A 19,263-nucleotide genomic window follows, 5' to 3' on the forward strand; every position below is an offset into this window, starting at 1 on the left:
ACAAACAATTTACCTTTTGATGGAGTGACAGGACCATATGAGGAAAACTTGCAAACTGAAAGAGCACAAAGAAAATGAGCTGGCTGGAGAGATGCTGCCACAGAAGCTGACTGGTTCCACCATCATCAAACTTCTCTTCAGTTTCAGACCGTTCCATGGCATACACCACAAGATCCACCAGCTGGTCCTCCAGCACAGGGCAACGTTGCTTGTGCTGTAAGGCAGAGATCAGATACAGTATTCCAAAAGCCTTGCCATTAACTCTAGAACTTGCACAGTTGCAGTTACAGTACAGTACTTTGACAGAAGGCTGGGAAGCATGAGATGAAGTCTGAACTTAAGTTAAGGATAAGCCAGTATATTAAAGCTGCACTATGTTACAGGTCACAATGATTTTTTACATTTTATCATACATTCCACAATTTCCCTACTCAGTTCCAAAACACAGCTCATTAACACACAGATAACATCTGAGTTTTTTTGCTGTTTCATAGAATATTCAGGCCAAATTATTCCTCTGATCACACACTCACAGAAAACAAAGTCCATTCTTTAAACACACATGTGGGGGTTCTTTTATTTGGTTTGGGGTTTTTTGCTGTTTTTTTTTTTTCCTTTCCTTCTTTTCTCCATTAAGTCCATTTCAAAAGAAGGGATTACCATAAAGAAAATGTATCAATTATACCATAAAATTCAGAGAATGCATCCCAGTACATGATGAAGGTATTTGATTACTATTCTCTTTTTCACTCTCTTATTGGGTTCACCTACTGCCTGCAACTAGCAGCAGAATTAACATCTGGTTAATACCCCTATAACTAGATGCTGTCCTATTGACATAGCACCACAGGTTACACATCAAAAAAGCTTGAATTAATCACTGCTGTGTTCTACATACTGTAAATAGAACAGAAATTACACATCAGAGGGAGGAACCCATTGGATGTTAGAATGCCACAGCTTTCACACTGAGCTATGCAAACCCAGAAAAAATTTTAAATACACACCATCTCTGGTGATTTTTAACAATGATCAAATAAGGAATGCATTATATATTCAGATATATACTCTTAGTACAGATGTATATAAAGTAGGTCCACTAGCAGTAATTTGGAACTCTGATTATAAATCTGCAGTTCAACACTACCACGTATAATGTCACATGTTACAAGATCTTCAGTGCAACAACTATTTGTATTATCCTGCATTTGCATTGTTACACTCATTTAACATACTATAACTAAGGAAAAAATCCCATGGAGAATTTAACTTATCTCAGAAAGTGTTAGCACCTTGGAAATGATCTAACCTGTTTGTTTCAATGCAATCTGTACTCAGGAATGGTCACGTTTATTCATTTTTTAATTTGGCCTGATGCCTGTAACATAATGCAGCCTTAAAGAAAAAATTATTACTTTATGATACAAAACAAAAGGAACTGAGCTGCTCAAACACTAATCATGAAAATGCATCATCCCTTTCTAGAGGCAAAAAGGTGTATGTAAAAAAGTTTTAAAAGATCACCCCAATACTCATAAAACATTTCAGGGATGCCTTAGATGAATTCTTAGACTTACTAGCCAGGCAGCCTAACAGAAGGCTAATATAAAGATATAATAAAAGTAAAGAGAGATGCTGAAAGGAGATGCTTGTTCTACCTTCATTGATGGTACTCTTTAGCTATGAAAAAAAAGAGATTCTTTTCAATTAAAAATAGAATGCAAGAATTGGAAAAGTTGACAAAATACAGTGAACAGCATCCCCTGTTGCATGCTCTTTGCCAGCTCAAAACTGCAGAAAGCTACAATTCCAGCTGTGCTTTCTTGAAGCATGCTTAACACAAACCTCTAGCTAAGACAGAAAGCACCAATGATACCTTGTCTCCCAGTCCGCAATGTCATTATCACAGAGCAACCACGGTACAGGTTACAGAGAGCAGTACTGGCACCATCCCTCCAGAACACCTTGGGGCTTTTGGGGCTCCTTTTTCTCCCCCTCCCAAAGCAACTAATTATGAAGCAGAGCAGGGTGCAACAGACAACACTACAGACTAGTTTATAATCCAGCATGCAAAACTACTATGTACAGGGCTTGAAATTTAATAGTTTGCTAAGCACTGGGTTAATGTCCAAAAACCTAATCATGTTAGGCTATATTAATTTGGAATAAAGTTATTCAAAGAATACAACAGGAAAAATATTAAAGAGAGCCAGAATTTCCAGTAGGAATTTTTGCTATTCTGAATAATTCTAAGACTAGGAAGTTTAAGAGCCAGGAAATTAAAAAAATGAATTCAAGCTTTAATTCTGAAAACCACACTTTCACTGTGTTAAAAACAATCTTCCATCAGAAAAATAGCAGTACATCATATTCTATCCTCATAAATTTAATTTTTTGGCAATTTTTCTTTCCTGTATTTTCAGTGAATATACATTTCTGTGAAGGTTTTATATCTGTAGTTTCAGAACTCTTGAAAATAAAATACTGTGCTGCACAGGAATTTGCAGAATTGGGCCCTTGTTTTATTAATTGCTCATAAGTGAAAGAAAAGCTCAGTATAAACTGAGATGAATAAAATTATAGGTGAGAGCTGATTACCCTCATAAATAAGTAGGAATTCATGTTTTGGCACAGTTTAAGTAAAACAAAAACAAACAACAATAAACCTCCAAATGCTGTTCTGGATTACGAATGAAAAAATGTAGCATTCAAGATCACTGTACTTTTTCTCCTAAAGTAAATATGACTCTAATTTTCACAATTTGGTTGTACAAACACATTCTCCATTTTGTTATGAGTATAACATTTAAAGACCTGAAAAAACATAATTTTATTGAAAACATTATTAAACCATGAAGAAATAGGAGGGAGAAAATGTGCTTCCATGACAACTTGACACTACAATTTCTCGAGGCCAGCCCTCTAATGGACTGGTGGTATTTCTTTAAGTGGATCAGAGCTTCAGTTGGATGGTGGCTTGTTGCTCTAATTTGAGTTTGAATTTTTAATTCCTTCTTTTTTGGGATGTCGAGACAGGGTGGGTATCAAAGGGTGGGGCAGGGGCATGGCTAGCATTAAAAGTATTTCCATAAAGAAAAATATTTTAAGGATTTAATAAGGCTGGCTGATGGCTATGATAGCTTTTCAGTATTTTAAACAAACAGCATTTAGTAGATATCTACACTTAAGAAATGGACTCAGAAGACCAAATCACTGAGGCCAAGATCCCTACAAAAGTAAATGGTGTCTCCAAAAGTCCAATTCAAAATGCCTAAAGTAGTTAAAACATGGCAGAACTATTTCCACACTTCCATTTTCAAAAACTGTGTGCTATGAGGACACAAAACCTTAAAGCTTATTGTTTATATTATACCTGATTCTATCATCTCTCCCAAGTTTGGCAGCCATTCTCAAGTTTCCCTCATTAAGAAAGGGAGTTTTATACTTATACAAGGAACTTGAGTGTTCTCAACGCACACCCTTACCATCAGAAACCTACAGAAAATAATCCCACCCATTAAACTAAATACTTTGCCACATTATCACCAGTTTAATCAGATAGTAAGATCCTAGCATCAACCAGAATTTTAAAAATAAAAGTAAAAGTCAATTTTAAATATTGCATTATGTCATTCCTTTCACTTAACAGCTCTGCCTACAACAGCTTCCCCATGCTAATTATCCTGGTTTGTAGCCAGCAGAGAACACAACTACACATTCACCAGCACAGAGCAAGGCATAGATAAGCTGCAGATCACCACTGCTGGTTTAAAAGGTGACCAGCCAAATACACTATTTAAAGAGCATATCATTAATTCAATAGCTTCTAATTAAACATTTTTACATTACAGAAACAAGACATCCAAAAATTATTTCCTCTCTCAAATATTCTCCAAAATAACAGTTTTTGATTGATTTAGAGGACTGCAACAAGACCCTATATTCTTCACACAAGCCTGTACATACAGAAAAGGTAAAGATATAAATCAAAACCTCCAAAGAGAGTTCATGTCCTTAACACATTACTTTAGTTCTGTTTTAAGAAACAACCATAAGATCCCTAAACCAAATCTTAATGTGGTATCAGTGCACTATGACACTCTGAACTTTTAATCATTTTCCAAAAAAACCAAACTGTTATATGGTTCAAAAAATTATTTAAAAAATAACTAAGAATTGAAATTGACATCTCAGCTAGCAGGAGAATATGAATTGACATAGAATTGTTGAGTCATTTAGGTTGCAAAAAGACCCTTAAGATAAGATTTCCACTGCTAACCATGATAATAATATACAGGATAAAATACAATTTAAATCTCTACTTCCTATAGACCAATTCAAACAGACATACAAGAGTATGTACTGTCCCACACAGTAGCAAAAGCTCAGAGTCCCCAGACACCACCAAAAGAAACATTTTGAAGTCTATATTATTATATTTGGACTTAAAACCATATACTTGATAAGGTTATTGGGAAACATCATCCCACAAGAAAATTTAGAATCCTGAAAGGAACACATGAATCTTTAAACATACAATATTTTACCTTCATTTTTCTCCCTGCAAGGTTAACAGGAGAGCTGGATTTGTGTATTTTTTACACAACTCAGAGATGGCTTGAGTGAATGGTTTTCTAACACAGATCTGCTTAGTTAAGACTGAACCACAAAATTTTGTTGTTCATCTTCAAGAACTAGGACAAATCTGGCTGAACCATACCTAGATTGTGATGCCAAAAGATTCAAATGAAGGCTTCCAATCCTGCAACTGGATCTGTGTAAATAGTTGACAGGGCATACAAGCAACTCCACACAAATAATTAATGATCATAAATAAATAATGATCATTGCGTTGAGGTGTTTCTGTACTTAATCTGAAACAAACTTGGCACTATTTGCATTTCTAAGTGTCTTCTATTATAGTGACAGTTCAATTTCTGCAAGTAATTTCTCTAATAATGAAATACAACATTATCAGCCATTTTACTGAAAGCATTGACATACACAATTTCTGAAAAGCATGCTACTATTTTTGTCAGGTGGCTATATTAACAAATTGAAATGTAACACAAAGGTAATTTGTACCTAAAAACAAGTAAAATTTCAATGTTTTCCACAGTTTTATGCAAAGTATAGTAACGTTTAAATGGAACATATTTCCTGTTCTATACCACTGTACCACCCACCTCTATATCTGTATTTTCAACTCACATATTTTCAACTCACAAATTTTCAACATCTTTATGCTGGTGTAACTGTAGTAGCACAGCTATAGTTCATGTTCTGTCAGCATTTCCTTTATAAGCTACATTCTTCACGTTTGTTGCTTGGCCATAAAAGTTCACGCCAGAATGAAACTTTGTGTAGGAATTCCTATACTGGCAAACAAATTTTAAAAGTATAATTTAATACATTTTATTTCTTCAATTACTTTTAGAGGACGGTGAAGTAGGAGTTAAAACCCAGCATTTTTAACATAAATTATATTTTTTACATGAAAGGATAGACCATCCATAGTTAGGAGAATAAAATGGGTTCAACATAATTTTTGCCTGTATCTTGTATTATTTACCAGCTACAAGATGGATAGAAGAATAATTTTGTATATCAACTCAATGCAGACACAGAAAGACAAACAAATACTACTCATTTAAACAGTAAACCTAGCAGCTCAATTCCAGGTTGAGGATTTAACATTTCAGCTGCTTTAAGTCTCAGGTACAAAAGATTGTTATATACAACACAGAGTACTGTTAGCCAAGATGTAAGAATCTGTGCATTCAAAAACATTGTCCCAGTTCAGAAAATGCACTGGTGTATTCCATTACATTGGGAAATGTACACAAGGTTTCAGAATCATGTAAATTTTATAGTCAAGTTACAAACCTGAAAAAAGTTTCTTAAATGGAAACACTGACACAACCTTCACTATAGTATTGCAAACAGCAACGCTATTTTATAAATCTTAAAACACTGCTTTTTTAAAGTAGGTGTGGCAATTATTAGTGTAATGAGGGATAAACTAAAACACCCATAATTTGAAATTTCAAGCAGAAGTCCACTTGGTTGACTTGCTCAGGTGTTTATTCATTTAAACAAGTAGTCAAAATTTTAAGGAACTACTTTTTGTGCAGTATTCTGCACTACTCGTCTTTCACCTAGATTGGAGAATATTTTAATTGCCTGTTGGGAAGTTCTTTACAGAAGCTTCCTAATGGTAAGAAAATTCCACTAGTAAACCTTTCTTTTTTTAAATTATGTATTTACAGCCTTATATTTTTACAATTAAGTCCAGTGGATGTTTTTTTTTTCCACCGGATTAAGGAAAGAAATTTTGAACTAAAAATCTCTCCTCATCTGAAAATTCCAGCAAAGTTGAAGTTATGACTGGTAAGGGAAATGGTAGCAGTCCATTCCAAGAAAAAAATGTTAGTATCAAAGGACCACTGACTGTCAAGCTTTATGCTATATCCCTTGTATCTCTAGAGAATTGTAGTGAAAATTTGCCCTTGACTAATGGTCCTGCCAATTTCAAGCCCTGACTGTACATGTATTCTCTACCTGGAATCAGTGGCTACAAAGCGGCCAGCGTATCGTTAGTCACAATACAACAGTAAGGTTGTGAACATACCTGAGCAATGTTCAAGGTCTAGAGCATTGGAGGATGGGCAGGACAAGACAGGACAGAACAAAAATAAAGGAAGAAAAAAAGAAAAGACAAAACAGTGACTATGAGGCCAGCCTCAAGGATCCCCAAGTCAGACTAAGCCCCCCCATTCTAAAGTTTCAGAAAAAAAAAAGTAACAAAACAAACCCCAGCTTTCAACTATTCTAGTACTATAACATTCCAATACAACAGAGTACAACAATGCTTTAAAAACCAACGAACAACAACCAGTCTCCTACTGTCTGTCAAAGGTGTACTTGAGGCTGGCCTTATAGGAAAAAAAAGCAATGCAAAAAAAAATCATATTTTAAATCTCTACTTTTCAATTTAACATTCGTAAAGCAATATACAAATGATAGGAATAACAGTGTCCAATTAACCTAATACGATCTCATAAAAAAATAATCACTCTTTGTACCTAAACTGTTTTGCTTAGTTAGCTATAGCAAAGAAAAGAGAAAAAGAATAGTGCAGATTCTATGCAGAATTAAATCATGTGTTACAGCACAGTACAGTACCTGTTTATTCAGACCTAGCATATTGCAGACCATATCCCTTGAATACGGTTGCTCCAGCACATATCTCAACAAAGCAGTCTGTGGCTCAAACAGATCCTTGAAAAAGAAACAAGGAATCACATACAAACATATATTGCCTCAAGATTATGTTTAATACTGAGCTTACATTTAACTGAATAAACAATGTAAGAATGAATATTTAATTTATGCAGGTATGTATCATCTGGGATATTGTCTTCCTCTCTGGTAACTAAAAGAAACGAGGAGATAATCGTAGTTCTTAAGAAGTGGCAGATTTTATGAAGTCCAAGTAGAAGAACATTCTTCATCCAAGAGAAGGATGGTGCACTTCTTGGAACAGCTTTGAACTCAAAGGAAACAAGGTAAGACAACTGAGGAAATGCACCAAAATGCATAAAAATCAGGACTGATGTGAAGAAATCAGATATGAAACAACTGCTCATTGCATCTTCCCACAACCTGAATCACTTTAAATAAAAATGTTATCTGGAGTTGGGTTCAAAACAAACAGGAGGAGTTGATTCCTCATGCAACATGAAGCTGAAATGTGACACTACTTGTCAAAGGGATGTTGAGGATACTAAAAGCTTACAGGGGCTCAAGAAGAGTCTGAACAAGCATTTGGGAGATGAAGGTTTGCTAAACACAGAGAAACCACATCTGTGTCAGGAAACACACAAAATTATAATGGCTGTAGATTGAGAGCACTATACATGGCACTAGACATACTGGATTTCCTTTCTTAGACATCTAGGGTATGGGGAATGGGATGCAGGACAACATGGATTTTTGTCCTGATCCTTTAAATTCTTTCAATACACCACTACTTCACATTCAGAGTTTAAAGTTTAAATATGCAAACTTTAAGTTTGAATTGTAAATTATCTTTCCTGTGGAATAATGAAGAGCATAGAAAAGAAGATATTGCTTTCCCATTCTCTTCCATCTAGCCAATTTTCCAATCAATTCTCTGCTCTCACTTGCTCTCTCACATGTACACACTTACAAAGAACATTAAATTATGTCTCATGTTCTTCAACAACCTGGACAGCAGTTATACCAAACACTACTTTCCAAGTCCTCTGTATATAGCTTGAAATCACTGAAATATTAAACATCTACACCTTCAAAGTTAGCCTAATTGGAACAGATATTCACAGTTGAAATTTTTCCCCACTTTAATGACATAGAAATTTTGTTTTAGTGAATATAACAGGTTTAAGAATTTTAATAAGGCATACCTTATCATATGGTAAGAGACCTTTCAAAGGAAAACGGAGGGTTGTAGGATCCAGCTTCCATGAGTTACACATGGCACCAGAGTTATTTACCACAGGAAGGAGACTGCAGCGACCTATATGCAATGAAACATAAATTCTCAGCTGGAGAATTTAGTGAAACTGGCCCACTGCCTAATCATTTTGATGCAAAAACTGGCCTTGGCCACTTTTATGCTCTCCTTAAATTTCCACTGTTTAAAGGTTTTACCACAAGGATTGCTTCAAATTGATTTTATTTTTCTAACCAACTTTCAGCTAATAAAATATCTATGCAGTTAAGTCACCATTTATTCACATTGGGTACCTCCAAAATAAAAGTTTTTGCAAATATCAATCTACAAGTAATATCTAATATCTTAGATATTACCAGAATATTGTTCCCCTGCCATTGCTTGACCTAGGGATTTGATTTTGGCAGACTCACCCTTTACACAAAGAAAATAGCCTTATAAACCTAAGCACAATCTAGTCCTTCAATTTCCCTTCATTGACCCTGTGGGTAAGATTGCATTTAGTAAGGCAGTCAAACACAAGCGTGTGTATTCCCATTAAAAGTCAATGAAGATCCAGTCAATTCAGTCAGCCAAGCCCAGTGAGACCAGAACACATGAAGTGTGTTTGATACGATAAATTTACACTTGTTAGTCAGTGCAGATTAGACAACTAGCCTTTACTTTGGTTGCTTAAACATAAGCATCTGAACTGAGCCCCAAGCAAACCTGTATCTAAATTTAGGTGCCTCAATTTTGACCTCTCTCCAGCTGAAATTCCGTAACTTCTATTATCCAAACTAGCCATATTTTTATCAGATAAAACAAGAAGTAAATAAATATTTATTTCTTTCCTTCAATTTTATCTATACAGGTCATTTACACATACAACACTAGTCAAAAAAAAAGTGATCCCTGTCAGCCATATAAATAAAAGCTATGCCATACTTTCAATACTTATGATGCTTCTGAAACAAAATGCTTTGGGAGCATTACAGATGAACTTATATTTTTAATCTCTGCACTAAAGAAGCTCCATCACAATAAACCTTGCTCAGAACTAATGCAGCTCTTATTAAACTACTCAAAACAAACAGAAGACATTTTTATCTTTTGAAGAAAAATGTAGCAGGAATCATATTAAAACAAAGCCAAATTTTGATCACCAGATTTCTAAGAATAAATGAAGATGAGCAATTCTTTCACAGAAAAGTAGAATGAGTACCCATCTGAACTAGGAACCATTCACCCAGAAGCCAGCAACAACAGAGAAGAGGCTGAGCAGCTACAAAAGCTCCAATGGAAACTGAAGTCAACACATTTCAAGACTAACATCCCAGTGGATATGTATTAACTTGGGCACAGAAAACCTACAATTTCCTTTCTCTACTAGTGACCCATAGTTACAAACAATATGACCATGTAACAACTAGCACACTTCCACTACCAGCAGGTAGCAAAGAATTGTTTTGATCTCATGAGTGAATTCTCCCCATCAAAGCAAAAACTGAAAGGAACCAAGTCTGAGAAGAAACTAACAAAGGTAGAGGTACTAGGTGAAACATAAGATCTGAATTATTTTGCTTAGCTGATATAGGTCCCAAGAAGTTCTAAGAAAAAAATAGCTCAAAATAAATTAATTCATTTTAAAGTCATTCATTAAGTCGTTGTCTTACCACAAATAGAATTTATTCTTGCTGTAGGTCTGAAGGTATCCACAAAATCTGATACTAAATTACCTAGTAACTGGGTGAGAAGAGGAGAAAAAAATTAGAGTTTGAGTTGCAGACATTGATATGGAATATTTAAGATTTAAAAATATATACATGTATGGATTTTAATAAAATATACAGAAATTGACTAAAATAACTAGCTTCCTATTTCAAACAGTTGGAAAAACTATCTGGAACATAAAGCTACAAAATAAAAACTGTGGCATTAGAAAGGAGACACAGGAAGTACTCTTCCCTATTTGCACTCAAGCAGGAGTTTATATAAGAAGTGTCTCCCATGCAAACTATGTTATTTGAATGCATAACACTTAGAAACAGATTATTTTTAAAAATATATAATTTCTGTTCATAACAAATCTCTGCTGCTGAATAACAATTCCACATAGAAAAACGACCCAAATCAGTACAATCTACTTTAAATCTTCTCTCAAAAGACAGTAACAATTTTCCCAATAATACAGGGAAGTTGGGATTTTTTCCAAACGTATTCAACAACACCAACTCAGTGCTTCAAAAGTTTTGAACATCAGACCATATGTCAAAATTATGTCTTAAGTTTCATGCAAGAACACAAGGAGCTGCTGCTGCAATCACATCGAGCCTGTATCTTCATTTATGTGACTAAACACAGAGCTTACTGTAGAGCAGATTTTAAATTTTCAGATGAACTTTGTTTTAAAATATAGGTGCTGTGCGCAACAAAATTCCAGGGTACATTACTTTATATCAAATCATTACCCAGTGGGGAAGCTTTCCTTCAGGATATAGTTTTCTGATTTCTGTGACTGCAAAGTAGGCAGGCAGCAAACAAGCATTTCTTTCCAAGATGTAGGCTACCACCTATAAATTAAAAAATACATCAGTGTAAAAGACCCTGGACAGGGTAAATGAATGTGTAATCCGTCTAACAGTTTGAGACAGCCCACTAAAATAGATATAAGAATTAAATATTTTTTCTTAAGTTATATTCTGATAGCAATACTTCAATAATTCTCAAACTTCGTTTTAATTGTACAAGCGTAAGTTAGACTGTTTGAGTCTTAAGACCATGCCTCTAAGTCTGCCCAACAAAGTACAGAAAAAAATTACTATTTTTATTCACTAAGGAAAAACTATTAATTGTTATTATATCCTATACATCTTACCTTAGGCAAGTCAAGTATTGGGCCTGACTCTCTTATTAGGAATTTTATCACTTACAATATCCCACAAAAGCACTTTGTTTACTGCATAAACTGCAATTGCAGTAAAGAATTTGAACACAAAGAGTAAGACTTTCCTGTTGAACTATACCAACAACCAGAGCCATCCCAACCATCAGAAACTCACTAGTAACAAGAGAATGAGACCTATCTTCCTCTATAGCAGTATAAAATCCATGTAGTTACCTCTCTTGCTGCTAAAAGTTGCTGTACAACAGCTGAGCTCACAGTGTTTGGAATTGTTAGGATTTTCTCTAGGATGACTTTCAGCAGATCACGCACACCCTGAAAGAAAGCACATGAAATTAATGTTCCTAGATATTCTTTATTTCTGGGAGAAAGATTACACAATCAATATGCTCAGACAATATTTTGACAGAAAAAATAGCTCTTGCTGCTAAGTGTCAGAAGACAAACTGCTACAGAGACTATTGATACTGAATACATTAAAATTTAACACTAATTACATTAAATGCCGTATGGAATGTCTCAGTCTTAGGATGCTCCAGAAGAGAAAGTAACTGTTGGTATTTTGATGTGCATTCAGAGATATCCAACCTACAAAGCCTTTTGCAGCCTGACCAGAGCACAATGTTGTATTTTGTGTTTTCTGCTCTACCATCATCAACAATGCAGTGAGGTGATTCTCTGCAGGACATGCATGGTCTCCTACTCCTGTTGGAGCTGTACCATGCCAAGGACTCAGCTTTCAGGAGCTTTCCTGCTGTGTAGCAACAGAGGTAAAGCAGATGACAGCATTCCAGCCTTAATACTTGATAGTTTTTATTTTCCGGTGCTTCTGCAACTGCATTAGGGTTATTTAGCTTGTAACTGAAAATGGAGGAAAGGGACTGTAACAAAAAAGTGTATGAAGAGTTACAATGTAAACACAAAATTATCTCTTAGGGTAAAGTTCAAAAAGCATTAAAAGCGCTCACTGAATTTTCTTTTGAAAGAAAGGCAGACTTCAAAAAAATGGGATGTCTCTTAGCTAAATTATAAAAACAAAGGTAGCAAATAACATGTCTTTGCAAAGAGAAAGGAATGAGTGGAAGATACCTTGTAGTCTACACCTCCAATAATCTTCCGAACCAACTTGAATGTTAATGCCCACAGCTGAGTCCTTTCCCACTCCAGTGTATCTGAGTTTATCAGAGATTCACACACCATCCTAGCAGAAGAAGACAATGCAGGAATGAAGGGCAGATAATAAGAGCATATTTTCCAGCAGTAACTGTACAATGTCATTGCAAAAATACTTCCAATATAACATCTTCCATGTAGCTAATAAATTACTCCAACATGGCTCACCTGGGAGGCAAAAGTCCAGTTTCTACTGCCATTGCTAGGCAGTCATAAAGAAAAGAAATTCTTTTAGGACTATGTTGGCTATGTATGAATCTTACAATCCACTGGACACACTGTTCGTGCGACTCCTGAAAAAACAACAGAGGGGAGAAAGAATGTATTTACTGGTAGTGAAACAAACTATAAAATTCATACAGTATCCTCCCAAGAAAAAATGAAACTAACACAAGAAGAGGACTATAAATCAGTAGAAGTGATCCAGTTGCCCAACCTATAGCTTTTCCTACAAGTCTTTCAATCTTATTTTGATGAAGCTCACTTGTCCAGCAGAAGTTGAGGTCAGTTGTCCAGTAGAGGAAACATTTCCCAGTTTAACCACTGATTTCTACAGTCAACTTTTGGTTTCACAAGTTAGCACAGACTAAAGTAAAATAGAACTGTTTGTTCTACATTATTTTTCCCTTTCACAGTTATAATCAAATTCAGTGGAAATAAAGATGAATAGGCCTCCAATTATGGAGCAATGTCAAAAGGTATCTAGCTTTTGAAAGGTAATTCTTTTAACTTCTTAACCATCTTATTTTATTTTTTCCTCTTTTACCTACTAATTCACTTCTATCAAAAATTCTGTAACAAACTACCTTTTATTCTTTATTTCTTTACTGTTACACTTATATTTGCTAATTTTTATTTGCACTGCATACCAACCTGTGCTGAACAACTATTTAACCTTACAAATCTCAAAATTACCTTTTTTTTCTTGCAAAGTCTTCCTATATTCTTTACTATGCCACGTCTGAAACCAGATTCTGAATGACTGGACACAGACCTTACAGCTTCAGTGTTTCTCTACTAGAAAAGGTATCTTTATATTAAAAAAAGTATATAGAGTACAAAGACATAAGCAACAAATCAAATGTTAACCTGGGAAAGACTGCTCCAGAACTGTCTAAAAGCCCCCAGGCAGCTGATCAGTTTGGTTCTCTCATCTTCAGGAGTGTCCATAAACATCCTAATGCAAACAAGAACATTAGTTATTAGCAGTACTCAGTGAAACAAGCAGAAAAACACATTTACAAGTAAAACCTTCCACAAATAAAGCAGTAGTACACTTACCCAGGAAAAGCTTCTTCAATTACTTCTGTTTTCTGTAAGAGAAAAACTCCAAGTGAGCTACTGTTAGAAGGTTTTCTATGACTATCATGGCCCCAGGATAAAGCACAAAAGATAAAGTCACATTGTTATGGGACTGTACCAGAGAATGACAGGTGTCCTCTGCTAAATCACACTACTCCAAAGACGAGATTGCTTTGTTTTCACACAGACATATAAAAGTTGTGGATCCAGATTAAGGCTTTGTTTCTTTGTTATGGGGTTTTTTTTGTTTGTTTGTTTTGTCTTCTAAAACCTAGAGATTAATTCACTTCTCACTTGTTTGATGTTATTATTACAGCTCTCTTCTCATCATTTGAAAAATTAGTATTTTTGAATTGCATTAAGTTTTTGCCCCTCTTATGTTCCGTGACATTCAGTTACACAAATCAACTAAATACAATTACTTTCTCATCCAAATTTAGATCTGTTTCTTTTCAAATTTTATTGAATAATGTAATGGTCTTGTACTAGGTAAAAAAACTAAACATGAATATTCAATTTATCTCCTGTAAGACCTTGCTTTATCCCCTCCCCCCCACCTTTTTCAACTTCATTTTGCTCAAAGGCTTCTACATCATTATTCTAAAACTTCAGCAAACAGGTTCTGGAAAATATTATCCTAAAGCCTTTCCTACCTTTTGTAAGAATTTCATATTATACTCAGGTGTGATCTATCACTGACCATTATGTATTTTCATTATCACATAACAGACATAAAAGCATGTAACAAAATCAGCTTGTTGGCATTCCTTTTCCATCATTTGGCTCAGAATTGTCTGTCACTGCTACTCAAGAAGCAAAGCAGAAGCTGACATTCATCTGATCTGCACAGAAAGCAAGGTAAGGTTTGCTGCGGTCTACCAAGCCCAGACCAGCAGCAGAGAAAGCGGTAAGTTGCTATTTTATCAGTTATGGCTCCAAAAATACAGAGAAATTTTCTCAGGAACAATTTTGTTGATGTTCCTTATGAATTTTAGGCAAATAACAGTGCATAAAAACAGGTAGTGTGACAACAGGCAAAAGACAATGTTAAAAATGCAAAAACAATCTGAATGGCAATGACAAAATGAGAAATCAGTCATGTGTAGACAATATGCTACAAGCAACTAAACACCACACAAAGAAAAGTACATCATGCATTTTATAATGCCAACTTAAAACAGAAAGGTTGAAATTCATCACATGGAAATAATTTTCAATTGCTCTGAGACCTACAGATTCTTTCCACTTCAGACATTTCAATCAGCTTATTTTGTCTGAAATGTCAGTCAGCTCCCATTCAGGATCAGCTCCTGTCAGCCCAGTGTTTCCAACTGTGAATGTCTCATATCTACCAAGAAGCTCATTCATTTGTATGAGCTTTAATTTAACTTAATTAACACTTGTCAATAATTTAACAAGTGTGATTAATGACCCACTGACTTGGCTTCACAAAGGGAAAGTCCTGTTTAAGTAAATTAATATCTTTCTATCATAAGGTCACCCACCTAGAGAGGACAAAGAGAAGGCAGTGGAAGTACTTCTTCTGGACAATGTTTTTAATACTACCCCTCACAGCATCCTTCTGGACAAGCTGTTGAACTGTGGGATAAGCAGGTTCACAGTGTGCTGGGTGAAGGGCAGAGCTCAAATGGGTGCAGTCATTGGGGCTGCATCTGGCTAGTGATGGGTCACCAGTGGTGTTCCTCTGGGCTCAGTTCTAGAGTTCAGTGTATTTATATAATGGTGCAAGAGATAAATGCACCATTAGCAAACCTTCTGATGTTACTAAACTGACAGGTGCTGTTGACTCCCTTGATGAGAGGCCTTGCAAAAGGATGTGGATAGACTGGAGCACTGAGCAGTCAGTGGCAGGAAATCCAGCAAATGCCAGATTCTGTACCTGGGACAGAGTAATGCTGGGCACAGGTACAAACTGGGAGAGGAGGGGCTGCAGACCAGCCCTGCAGAGATGGATCTGGGAGTGCTGCTCAGCAGCAGCTCAGTGTGAGCCAGCAGGGAGAGCCCGGGCAGCCAGGAGGGCAAACCCCATCCTGGGATGCATCAAACCCTGTGTTCAACCATTCACACAAAAGAGGGGATTATCCTGCTGCACTCAGCTTTGTACAGCCACACCTCGAGTACTGTAAACAGTTCTGGGGCCTTGAATGCATCCATGGATAGGCAGCAAAGCTGGGTAAAGTGCTGGAAGGAATGTCGTAGGGAAAATGGAGGAGGCCTTTGGGCTAACTGTGTTTCGTTTTGCGGGCAGCATCGTGCGTGCGTATTCCCACAACCTGATCATGCCATTATACTGGCTCGTCTGCTCGGGACATCCATCTTTTCCTAGCCTCCTTCAAAACTCCTTAAAGTGCTTATTTTACAGCAAACTCAGCGCTCTGAATTCGGTACTGACCAAGCAAACTGTTTCACGCCCAGTCCTACTCTGTCCCAGCTTTCCTATGAAGCCCAGCGGGGGCAGACGGCAGCCCTGAAGGGCCCTTCCCTCCCAGCTGCCCGGCCGCCGGGAACAGCGCCAAGCACGGCCGGGAACGGCGGCGGGGCTCCATCGCCATGAAAACCAAAAGCTCCTCTCCCCCCTGCTTCTCATCTCCGTCAGGACGGCCCCAGCCCCGAGCGAGCACTGCGGGCCGCAGGCACCCGGACGCAGCCCCGGCAGCGGCGGCGCTCCGCGGACGGACTCACCACCACCTCCTCGAAGATGCTCTGCAGCTGCGTCTCCATGGGCACCATGGGGATCGCCATGGGGCCGGCTGGGCCCCGCCGGGCCCTTTGTCAGGCGCAGGCGGCGGCGCCCACGCCTCCCTCGGCGGCCCCGCCGGAAGCTCCGCGCCGGATCCCGCTCCCCGGAAAGCGCCTGCTCGGCACGGCCGTTCCGGGGCAAGATAACAGCCTCTTAAAACTTGAGGTTTCTTCCACTTAGTTTTGTTTTTCTTTTCACAAAAATATTCTCCTAGGCTTCTTTGTTTTTTGAATAATCCATTTTTTAATAATATTTTCTTAGACTATTTTGGCGAAATGCTGGTTCTGGTTCTTCCGGAAGGACCCCTGAGGTTATGATGAGATCCCTCTCTGCAGGGCTGATATCCAGCCACCGCTCTCCCTATTTCTAGTTGTCCCCAGTTTGGTGTAATTACCGTGGAGTTATTAATTCCTGTAATAAGTCACAGAACAATATGAAAATGCATTTATCTGAAGACATCCAGGAATACAGAATCACAGAACAGCAGAATGGGTCGGATTGGGAGGAATCACAGTGGATTGTGAAAAATGCATATTTTATGATTGGCTTTTCGCAAATATTAAATGAATATTATATGTGTTGTGTTAGAAAGTGTCATGAATAAGAAGCTTGACTAGGCCAATATTCAAGCAGCAATCAATTTATTATTTAATATAGTAAAGTATGAGCAATACAGCGCTAGGTACAGTGGGGGAAGTTTTCCCTCCAACTGCACACCGATAATTGATGGTTACAGGTATTTATAGGGGTACTTATCAGGTTTTTTTTCAGCAGATTCTATTTCCAATCTTTTACTCATCAGCAATTTTTATTCCAAATTATTACATCACAATTCTATACACTATTGTGATTTTAATTTCTCAGGATGCATCTCAAAGGAGTATCACCAGATGGTGACGGTCCAATTTCCGAAAGAAGAAAGATGAATCCCATCTGGTGGGGTCCAGCTCCCCAGATGTGTGTCCACCTTTTAATTGCAGAGACTATAAATCTCATAACAGTGATGTCCAGCTTCCCTTCGGTCGAAACCATAAACCCTTGAGGTGATGTTCATCTTCCCTTCTCAAGCTGTTTTTTTCTGCTTCAAAAAGGCGTGAGATAAGCGTATTTCCTTTATATATATTCCAAAGCTATAGTTTCAAGGATACAAGTCATATTCTAAAATTATACTTCAAAAGGTTATTATTGCAGAGCTTTTTATGGATTAAATGCAAGCAAAAAGCAACATCTTTACCACCTTAATTCCAATGCTCGTAAATCAACCAGGGTTAATTGCAAACAAAAGATAGGTTCAAAGGCCTTTTTCCATGCTTTATTCTCCTCAGTTATTATTAGAATTCACAGCTCTCCCATTGTTGGGGTCCACACATTTCGCATTCACAACTACACACATCGCCTGTTTGTACCTGACACGAAACACAACTTTGTATTTCACAAAAGTAATGCTGTATTAATTCTCTTAAGTAGTGTGTTAAATACAGTTTTAGGTTATAAAAAATGTTAAAGTAGAAACTATGCTATGTAAGATACTTTTTTAAAGAAAGGACTCACAGCGAGATAGCAGCCACACCTAAATCTTTCAGAAAAAAGAATTTATTGCCCTCTTAGCAGATGAAACAAACTTCTTCCTGCCTCGAAGGTGCCGGCACCGTTGGGATTCAGAGGAAGAAGCTGACGATGACCAGACAGAATCCTGTATTTGAATGGAATTTGTGCATCATGTATGAGGTGAATGAATATGCAACAGGTAATTGTTTTTAAGGGTTAATCCTTTGTTAACGGGGGTCCTTTTTGGGGGCTTATGCTGCCCAGAAAAAGGTACATCTGTAACTCTTTGTTTCTATTGTCTCATATTGTCCTAATTCAAATTGTCCAAATTATCATTACTCTAATTGTGTTACTGTTTTATAACCATTTTATTATTATTAAACTTTTAAAATTTTAAAAAACAAGTGATTGGCATCTGCTCAGTCTCACAGGCTCATCTGCTCCAGCCCGCTGTTCAAGCAGGGTCCTCCCAGAGCACACAGCACAAGATTGTATCCAGACAGTTCTTGAGTATCTCCAGTGAGGGAGACTCCACAACCTTCCTGGACAATCTATTCTGGTGCTTGGTCATCCACACAGTAAAGAAGTTCTTCCTCATGTTCAGCTGAACTTCCTGTGCATCAGTTTCTGCCCATTGCCTCTTGTCCTATTGCTTGGCACCACTGAGCAGAGCCTGGCTCCATCTTCGTGGCACCCCCCCCTTCGAATACTGATAGACATTGATGAGGTCCCCTCTCAGTCATCTCTTCTTGAAGCTGAAAAGGCTCCCTCAGCTTTTCCCCGTCAGAGAGGTGCTCCAATCCTGCAGTCTTCCTCTTAGGCCTCCACTGGACCCCCTCCAGGAGCTCCATGTCACTCTTGCCAGAACTGGACACGGTAAAATGCAATAGTGTTACATTTAAAAAAGGATACAATAGTATTACTTTAGAATCACGGAATCATCAAGGTGGGAGAAGACCTCTAAGAACATCTAATCCTACTGCCAAGCCCATCACCAAACCATATCCCCAAGATCTACATCTATACATTTTTTGAACACTTCCAGGGATGGTGATTCCACTGCTTCCCTGAGCAGTCTGTTTCAATGCCTAAATACCG

At 37.3% G+C, this 19,263-nt stretch overlaps 1 protein-coding gene across 2 annotated transcripts in view; it reads right to left on the reverse strand.

Annotated features, from left to right (window-relative positions):
- Positions 1–16,696, reverse strand: part of MED23 (mediator complex subunit 23) — a 37,541-nt gene extending 20,845 nt beyond the window's left edge. Inside the window, exons 1-12 of one of the 2 annotated variants that reach the window (XM_064708084.1) lie at positions 16,560–16,696; positions 13,836–13,867; positions 13,644–13,731; positions 12,723–12,847; positions 12,471–12,582; positions 11,598–11,696; positions 10,948–11,049; positions 10,153–10,222; positions 8,448–8,560; positions 7,186–7,281; positions 6,632–6,649; positions 14–214 (exon numbers count right to left, since the gene is read on the reverse strand). In XM_064708084.1, the coding sequence (XP_064564154.1) occupies positions 14–214; positions 6,632–6,649; positions 7,186–7,281; positions 8,448–8,560; positions 10,153–10,222; positions 10,948–11,049; positions 11,598–11,696; positions 12,471–12,582; positions 12,723–12,847; positions 13,644–13,731; positions 13,836–13,867; positions 16,560–16,619 (1,116 nt within the window). In that variant the 5' untranslated portion in view covers positions 16,620–16,696. The remainder of the gene's footprint in view (positions 1–13; positions 215–6,631; positions 6,650–7,185; positions 7,282–8,447; positions 8,561–10,152; positions 10,223–10,947; positions 11,050–11,597; positions 11,697–12,470; positions 12,583–12,722; positions 12,848–13,643; positions 13,732–13,835; positions 13,868–16,559) is intronic. The other variant, XM_064708085.1, reaches the window with a different exon arrangement.
- Between the last annotated feature and the right edge of the window lie 2,567 nt (positions 16,697–19,263).

This window comes from Zonotrichia leucophrys, chromosome 3, assembly GCF_028769735.1.
Source record: "Zonotrichia leucophrys gambelii isolate GWCS_2022_RI chromosome 3, RI_Zleu_2.0, whole genome shotgun sequence".
Classification (NCBI taxonomy): domain Eukaryota; kingdom Metazoa; phylum Chordata; class Aves; order Passeriformes; family Passerellidae; genus Zonotrichia; species Zonotrichia leucophrys.